This window comes from Nanorana parkeri, unplaced genomic scaffold (genome assembly GCF_000935625.1).
Source record: "Nanorana parkeri isolate BGI_ZX_2015 unplaced genomic scaffold, ASM93562v1 scaffold771, whole genome shotgun sequence".
In the NCBI taxonomy this organism is placed as follows: Eukaryota; Metazoa; Chordata; class Amphibia; order Anura; family Dicroglossidae; genus Nanorana; species Nanorana parkeri.
The window spans coordinates 348,023-357,464 of NW_017307039.1; the positions used below are offsets into that span (position 1 = coordinate 348,023).

The 9,442-nt window shown below is 41.1% G+C and overlaps 1 protein-coding gene across 1 annotated transcript in view; it reads left to right on the forward strand.

Moving 5' to 3' along the window:
- LOC108793657 overlaps window positions 1-8,240 on the forward strand; it is a 45,206-nt gene extending 36,966 nt beyond the window's left edge. Inside the window, exon 5 of the mRNA XM_018564663.1 lies at window positions 8,041-8,240. Within this exon, the coding sequence (XP_018420165.1) occupies window positions 8,041-8,177 (137 nt within the window). The 3' untranslated portion in view covers window positions 8,178-8,240. The remainder of the gene's footprint in view (window positions 1-8,040) is intronic.
- The last annotated feature ends 1,202 nt before the right edge of the window (window positions 8,241-9,442 follow it).

Below are 9,442 nucleotides of genomic sequence, written 5' to 3' on the forward strand. Positions count from 1 at the left end.
CGACGCCTTTAAGGTTGGAGGAAAATTTTAGGGGGGGGGGGGGGAATCCATGCTCCCCCTAAAATCCCTTAACAGACCCTTGATCCAAGCAGCGGCGCAGCAGAGCAGGAAAGGAGGGGGACCCAGCATGCGGCTCCAATCTCTTGCACCATACCAGGCCACTTGCCATCAACATGGGGTAGGGTCCCCATGTTGATGAGGACAAGGGATCTCTTCCCCACAATCCTGACCCGGTGGTTGTTGGGGTCTGTGGGCTGGGGGGCTTATTGGAATCGTTGTGCCATTGAGGGACCCTAACCCATGTTGAGGGCAAGTGGCCTGGTATGGTGCAGGGAGCAGGCGCCACATGCTCGATCCCCCACCTTTCCTGCTCTGCCGGGCCACTGCTCAGATCAAGGGATTTTAGGGGGACCACAACTTTTTTTTTTTTTCTTTTTTTTACGTGGTTTCCCCGACTTTAAATTTTGACCAGATCTAAGGGGCCTGGTATGATATGTGGGGAGGGGGGACCTATGCTTTTTTTTTTTTCTTCATTAATTCAATGCTATTATTATTTTTTTTTAAACATCTGAATGTCCGAAATAAAAATTTGGATTGGTTCTGAATACGAATAACAAGTGGATCCGAATATTACGAAAACAGAGAAAAAAACATTTGAATGGATCCGAAATTAAACAAATTTTCACGGGGGTTACATATCTAGTCTAGTTTCTTTTTATTCATTTAGTGCACAGTGGACTTGTACAATATATTTTCCCTTCCCCCACTTTTGTTTAATCAAGCATGTTTCTTGACCAATGACCTGTACATTGTAATGATTTCCCCTGTTCTTTTGGTATATAGATGAATAGATGATACTAGCGAATGATAGATGTGGTTTGAATGGCTTAGTATTTACAGCATTGGGGTCAGCCGAGGTGTTCCTATAGTGGTGTGTTGCTTTTTCTCTGTTCTGGGACACAATGATTTACGAAGGCTGCTTCTATGAATTACACGTCCTTGTTAAAGCAAGCCGCTTTTTGTCAGTTAAACTGACAGGAGAGATAAAATGAGGGCTGGTGTGAGTGTTTGTGTTGCACAAGAAACCACCCTCTACACTTATGAAAGACTTTATGCCTGTCAGCAACTTTTTATTTCAACGAATTTCCTTTACAACTGCCAAAGTTAAGACGTATATTCAAAATGATCTTCTTCCTCGAGTCTCTTTGTCTATGAATTTGCTCAGCTGAATGATAACTTTTTGGAAAGAGGCCATTAATATTACCAAAGTGGACCTTTTGGCTAATTATCTAAGATTTATAGGCTAATTAAACTTTCCGTTCAAATACCAAAATACATTCCAGGTGCATCAAAAAACAAAAAGTGCAAAGTCTTACAGTTTTTCTTTAAAAATCAACCACAGACTAAGTACAAAGGTCTGTCCCCTGCCAGTATGCTGCAGAGTGGGACTCCTGCTCTCTTTGGGGTAGCAGTCACCCCCTGTTGATTCAGAACTAGAACTCTGCAATCAGCAGGGAGCATAAGCTTTGCTGATTGCAGAGTTATAGGTATCACTTAGTAGTGGGCATGTTGAACCTCTGCTGAGAGACCACTGCTTCCCCACAGAGAGCAAGGGTTCCACTCTGCTGCTGCTGACAGGAATTTTCTACTTTGGCTGCTTTATAAGTAAAAAAAACTGTAAGACATAGAGCACCTTTTATTTTGATGTTCCTGGAATTTATTTCGTTGATTGAAAATGAAAGTGCTACTGGGCTTTAATAGTATAGACACATATATTTTTCTCCATGAATCTGTGTGTAAACATCAGACTTTTCTAATGGTTTATTTTATCTGTTGAAGAATAGAACAGATCATTTCATTCTTGGAAAAAAAGTTGTTTGTGTTGCCCATTGCAACTAGTCCGTATCATTGTAAAAGCTTGCCAAGGCAGTCTTTATATTCTCTGAAAGCAGGTTTGCTTTAATGGGCAGCCTCAATAACGGAGAAGTATTGGAAGAGTAAAATGTACTCTTCCCAATACTTGGTGCCAACATGTGACACTGCAGGTGTCACATGCAGGATCTATTGATCGAGAGCTGATCACAAACCGCTGATTGCTCAGCTAACCATCTTCTCCCTGCAGAGAGTGTTGACTGTCAGTCATAGACCATTTTGATGCTTCATGTGATCTAGAGAAAACTAAAGCTCATCTACATCATAATGTCCGCCCCCTTTAACTAATCGCTAAATGGAAAAAAAAATCAAATCTAAAAAACCAAATCTTTTACCTAAAGCCGTCGTCATTTGAGGCTCAGGTCCCAACTCTTCACTTTTCATTTATTTATTTCTGGTGGGGTGGCTGTCCACGTCACTGCCTTTTTACTGTATAGCAGCGAGGTCCCTTTAGGATCCTGAAGAGAAATTACATCATCACAGGGGAAAATAGAGGACCGCCCAACAAGGGACCATTTGAAGCTCTAGATTAGTTGGATTAGGGCTCTGTTCACACCTTTGGGATGCAGGAGTGCGTACGATGCCATGCCGCATCACATGTTGCAATGTTAGGGCCGCTGTGGTGCCATTCTGTTTTAATGGTACCCCGGCGCACTTAGCCATCACATGTGCATTGTATCTCACTACATCACATGGTTACATGTTACTATACAAGGGGGTGCAATGCGTTTTAAAAAAGGTACATGCACTTTGCGATTTAGCTGCAATATGGAGCCCATTCAAATTAATTGGCTGCCCTACCACAGTGCACCACAATGCACCCTACAGCACCTCTGCAATGTCACATCTCAGAGGTGTGAACGAAGGCTAAGACGGCGCTTTTATGTATGTAAAAGTGGCTGCTATGTCAGCTTCCCCTGTTTTGGGCCTCTATCTACATTCTTCTCTTGGCAAAAAACGTGATTTAAAAAAAAAAAGCAATTTTAATGCTGTTATATAATAACTAGAAGGACAAGCTGTGATCTCTGACTCAGTGTCAGGTGATGCTGCTGGTGTAATCAGTTTTCCCAAAAATTAGGTTTGAATTATGTGACAGAGAGGTGTTTTCAGTGAAATTTGTATTCAAACACAATGACAGCTGCAGGGAAGAGAAGAAGCCACAGCTCTGGATTAACAGATGTTTTATAGGGGGGAGAAAGACAATGTCTCCAGGGAAGGCATGCAGACAACTTCATGCCTCAACAAGGGACTGGAGGTCTGCTGTTATAGCCTTACTGTGCAAGGGTGCTTTTTGAGTTCAATGAGGTTCTGAGTTCTGGCCAGTGTTCTACCTGGGTTAGGTAGGGACAGCAGGGAGCCTGCAGAATTATTATGCTGAATCATAAGCAGGGGTACTGAGATCACCAGATTCCAAAACTAAAGGGTCTGGAATGAACTGGTGCTATAGCAGTGCACATATGTGAATAAGGTATAAAAGGTTGGGAGGCACACTTAATACTATTTCAAACAATACTTCAAACTTGTGAGCAAGAAAGAGTCTTCTAGCACATACACCACTTTTATACTTCAAGTAGTCTAGTGACAAATAAGAGTCTAAGATTGTATTCTCAGGGATGTGAGTGTGACTCCTATCTCAGCTACCTCTGTTTTGCACATCTGACTACATTCTCCACTTGGCAAAAAAAGTGCCACCAAAAAAAAAAGTGAAGGAGTAAGGAAGGAGGGGGAAGAGGGAACTACAGTAACCCACCCCAGAGGGGAAGGATAATGGCTGTTTTTTTAAGTCCAGAAATAAAAAGAAATAAAGAAATAAAGCTGCCCCGATCCCCCTCAGAAGGGGGATCGAGGCAGCAAACACAAAAGTTGAAGATTATTCATTAGAATATTTGTATTGCATTCAACAGAACCATGTCTTCCTGAAGGTTTCAGACTTGTACCTGGGTGCAGCTGTTAATTCTTTCATATGCATAATGTCTTTTACTCTAGAAAACCAATGAGCAAGTGTACATGGGGAGTTCAGTTTCATTGTACTTGGAAGTAGTGATAAGTACAATGAAACTGAACTAGTAATGTGTGTGAGATGAAGTAAGCTATGGGGTTATTGATAAGATTAATGTCACTTAATTGTGTCATGAGTTGGGTGAGTTATGACCACAACTGATTCGGCTTGGGGCAGCCCCAAAAAATATACATTTCCAACAACTCTTAGCAGGGACTGGGTGGATATGAGACAACATGTTCGGGGTTCTGTACCATCTTGTTATAAGTTTGTAGTTTGTTTCCCAGTATTTGTTACATATGGAGTCACACAGTGAGAGGTGAATAATATGGTCCATTTATTCCTGAAATAAGGAGGTATGAAAGTGCCTTTCCCATTTCAATGGGAAAGCTTCCATTAGTTGACGCTCTGCCAAGCTTATCTGATGTGAGGTTGACAGGGTCCCCTTAAGATCTCCTCAAAGGGGGTAAAGGGATATGTAAATGCTTTGCAGCCACGCTAAGACGTTGGACAGTGAGTGAGTTGGTTGCACCTCCAAAAGCCCATGTAGGGAATTTTAGGTTTCGCTTGTAGTACGTCAGCATAGAGCTAGCCTGATGTGGCTCTGTCAGGTTTTTATTGCTGCCTGTATCCCTGTTACAGAAATTAATCCTAATTTTCTTTCCTTTGTCAGTATGACAGAAGGTTGTCACCAACATGGGAGTCAAGATAAAATCTCCCTCAGAGGGCAACTGTTTTGGTGATACCTCCCAATGGTGTGCTCTTCCTTCCCTTTGGGAAAGATGTCTTCCTATTTTGTGTTGTGTATCTGAAACAGAAAGTAATTGAAAATCATTGTAATGGGTACACAATAGATCCTTGATCGAGGTTCTAACTCTTCTCTGAAACAAAAGCGAAAAAAAAAGTTTTAGCTATAGCTTCCCTTTAAATTGAATGTTGTATCATACAGGTAGTTTCATAAATATGCAAATTGTGTCCCTGCATATGATTCTTCACTATGTGCATGGTTTTGCTCTGCCAATGTCTAAAACAAGTTTTTTACTTTAAGAAATGTTTGTGTGAAAATCAGCTCTATTGTGTTTGTTACAGGACTTTGTTTAGAACAATGGAGACTATCCCATGTTAGTGTACAGGTGCCAGATTGTGGGTTGGCACGCCACTTTTCTACAATGCCATTGCTAATTTAGGGAGCGTCTGGAAAGCAGGTAGAAGCAGACTGAACACGAGGAAAGATTACACATGCCCTTATATCCATATTGCACATAGACAATATGAAAATAAAGATTCTTTCCATGTGCATGTAGTCGTACAGCATTGGTCTTGACACTTTTGATCTCACTAATATCCTGCCTGTTTGTTCTAGATCAGGACTTTTTAGGTGAACGGTAGCTTTTTAGATCCTTAAATATATTAAATGGTGCCAGCCAAGCTAAGCACTGGAAAATTCTGATCCACCTCATTAATGCTGTTGAAAACACCATCTGGTTTTGTTGTCTTAAGAAAATAATTACAAGTAATGAGCAAAATGAGAAATAACTGGAAAATAACAAGTTTTATTGGTGAAATCGACATGAAAGAAGGAAAATCTTAATTCTTTATTTAATTTTAGATACCAGTAAATATGATCAGCATATTACAGATACAATGATCAACTTGTTTTAATGGTTTAAAACCTCTCTTTTGTTATTCTTGGTATACATGCATGAGAGTACTTATTACTCATGACTTAATTACATATGCAAGCTGCGCTTCCTGTTTAGTAGTAGAGTACAATGATCATTCCTCCCTTCTACTGTCTAAATACTAGTTTATGGATAGCTCTGCCAGCAGAATGTCAACCTAAGTAGATGTGTCAGTGTAAAATTCCTCCACACACAGCCAGGAATGCTGGACACTCCATCATGCATGTATATATGTTCTTTACATGGTTTTATTTCAGGCATGCCTTTCATTCACAGTTTTAGTATGAGCTTCTATTGACACTAATTACCCTACAAAATTGATACAGAATGACTAACCCATAGTACCCCATGTATGTGATTTTTAACATATTAATGTGATAGATTTATTTGAGTGACTCAGTGGCATTTCAACTTTAAAGTGTAGTCAAAACTTTTGTTTAGTTTTTGGATAGAGTGGTGACAGGGCTGAAACCCCTGTTATCTTTTGTATCTTTTCTGTGTCCCCACTTGGTAAGTTCACGCTCTCTTTTTATACTGGTAACCACTGTCTTCAGAAACATTGGAAAAAACAAACGTTTGAGTTGTTACCAAAAGGGGGGGGAATCTTTTAATGGGTACACTTATTCTGGTATCAGCTGTCTAAGAGGGGACCTGCCTGGTACTTCCTGTTGTGTGTTCAGGACAAGACATAAAGGGAAATTTCTGTAATGGGACCAAGAGGGCCAAAAATCTGACAGCGGGTTTAAAGTGATATTAAACCCTCATTTTTTATGGAGGAAGTTCAGCTGGTTTTGAAGAAAGTAATAGAAGCTACAAGTACCGTACTGTAGCTGCTGACTTAAAGAAAAAAAAAAAAACTGGATAAGAAGTCCAGTGCTGTCTCCTGAGGACCTGAAGTCATCACAGTTCATTAGTGTCCCATACATAAGCGTGCACAGCCTATTGCTTTAGGGTGTGCACACAAAAGTACAAACACACACACACACATATATATTTATACTGCGTACACAGACCTAAGGCATCACAGATTCCCATTTCTTCAACTGTCCTTTATCTCTTCCACCAGGGGGGCAGTAATGAAGCAGGGAGCCTGGCAGGTGGTCATGTGACCATGCACCCGGCATCCTGATTGGATAGGATGCCACAGCCGCGCTCCCTACTAGCTCTCCAGGCACCAAGGACTGCGGCTGTTATGTGAGCAATGTAAGTGGCAAGTGCTGCTGCACTCTTTATTGCTGAGACAGTCACAGAGAGACCTTTGTGATCTCTCTGACAGCTCAGTGACTAAAAACACGGCGCCCACTGTTGGGGTTTCGGTGTTGCACTCGGGGTGATTAGGGTGTGCCCATGCAAACCCGGCACGCCTCCTGCCCACACCTATGGTCCCATTTTGGCAGCATGGATTCGGGAGCCAACTGGGACTTCCTGATCACCCACAGCCAGCCCCCTACTGCACCTTCCCAGTTCAAAGGACACAGAGAGGCTGGCCCTGTAGCTTCCTTGGATGTGTAACGTACATCCCACTAGCTAAAGCCAGGTGTACACTCACACTTCTGTACACCTGCGCATGGATGTACTTCCCTAGTCGCAGTCCAGCGTCCAGTAATCCTGCATCCAAAGTAGAATGTCTGTGTGCATGCGCAGGTGTACAGAAGTACCAGTGTATACCCACCTACAGACGTGTACAGTTATTGACTTATACAAGAAGCTGTATGCAGCATCTGTGGCTCCTTGGTGGGGGAAATAGGGCCGAATTTACATTGTGCTGGTTTAGGTGCACAAGTGCATGAGCCCAAAGTAATTCAGAATAAACTGTTTAGGGTAAATGTTTGTTTATAATTTATTGATATATTAATTTTAGGCATTCTTTAATTTTACAAGCTTTACCAATTAAATTCATTTAGTTTGGCATCAAAAAGGAGCGTAGGTTTTGTCTGCCACAAAATAAACAGTATTTAATAAACTACCAGCAGTGGCAGCAAAAAGCTTCTATGTTTCAGCATACCAGCGAGGTTTTTTCTTTTCTAGTTTAAGCTTTCTGGGCAGCAGTTATTAAATAAGATATCCTCAGCGCGGTGATTTTATTACATTAGACACTGTACTGAAAAGTAGCAGAATGTTAACAGACAGATGGATGTCCTTACAGCAGGAAGCAAAGTACATTTGCAGACCTGCATAACCCACCATGTGTCAGAAAGTTGTGCTCGGATATTTTTAATGGATTAATTCACTTTAATGGTACAAGAGCTGCAGCTATCCACCGATGGTGACAATCACTGAAGTACTGCCAGGGACTGTGGGTGAGCTCTCTGACATACCAGCCTCCTTACTCAGCAATGTTTGGCCTTTGTGGCATTTACACGATCACTTAGTAGAACTAGACTTTTCAGTCTCTGATCTCATCTAACAGTGTCTTTTCCTCCACAGTGTACGGTCCGGTTCCTCACACCCTCTCTGAGGAATGGATAGCCATGCAAACAAAGAGAATGATCGACATGAGAGTCTGTCCCATTACTGGATTCGCTACCAACTGGGATTATGAAAAGAATGAATGGAAGAAATAAGCTGTTTACCACCATGAAGCACTGTTTATATGTTACAATAAATTGCATATACTTTACACAGAATACAAATGTGTTTGTCTTCATTAAAGGCTTAGTTCCTCACATCCCTGTTACTGAATGTACGGGAGGGACAATCTGCAGGCACCGTAGCCTTGCACCAGTGATCCATCAATCGCGGTTACAATGCTTTACTGGTTCCAATTAAAAAAAGTAAAATAATAAATGCTCTTTTTTAATCTTTTATGAAGAAGTGTTCATGGGTTATTCACAAAAGGGTGAAGAGTTTGTAGAAGACAGGAGAAGTGAACAATCTAGGACAACATAATTGATTTGGAAAAATTCTCCAATTCAGCTCACTTTCCAGTTCAGTTATGTTGTCCTAGATTGTTTACTTCTCCTGTCTTCTCCAAACTCTTCACCCTTTTGTGAATAACCTTGTTAATATTTTTTTGAAAAAGTGCAATTTCCTTTTAAAGTAGTACTAAAGGTTGGACGTTTTTTTACCTAAATGTGTTCTCTGCATTAAGGTAAAAAATGCTCAGTACTTTTCTAGGCTCCCCTGCCCCCCCCCCCCCTTACCTGTGGTCACTTATCACCACTGCGAGGTCCCTGAAGATATCCTCCGTTCCAAACATCCTGGTTAGAGGGGAAGGGTACTGAGGGCAGACAAGCAATTGACTCCTTCTGCCTTCAATCTGTTGGGAGGAGAGGCACTTGCTGCACAGTGCGTGTGTCTATGGATGCAAACAGCTACTTGCGACCGGGAGTAAGCACACAGCATCAGCCAGCTAGCTGATGAAGACACCCGCAACAGGCAGGGAGGGGAGAGTGGTTCCGGGATCAGCTAAAGAACGAGGAAAGAAATAGCTTTAAAAAAGAAGGGTAGCATTTTCATGAAAGTACAGTATGACCTTTCTAACCATAAAAAGAAAAAAAAAAGACGGTTTAATATCACAACTACACAGTAACTAAGGCCATACAAGTTACAGTCTGATTGTGCAATGTCCTTTAGCTCTACCAACATCTATGTAATGCAAGAGCCTGCCGGATTAGATACAAATTGAATGAACTGTGAAGGTAGAAGCTTGCATTTCATAGTTTTAAATATAAAGGAGATTATACAATCAGAATGTAAAGTGCAGGGCCATAATTATATGTGATGGGTCCCATAGCAAAACTGTCTCCAAAACTAATCTCCATTTTTAATTAAATTTCTTAAAGTGTTGTAAATTATTTGCACATTTGTATAGCAGATATATATATAT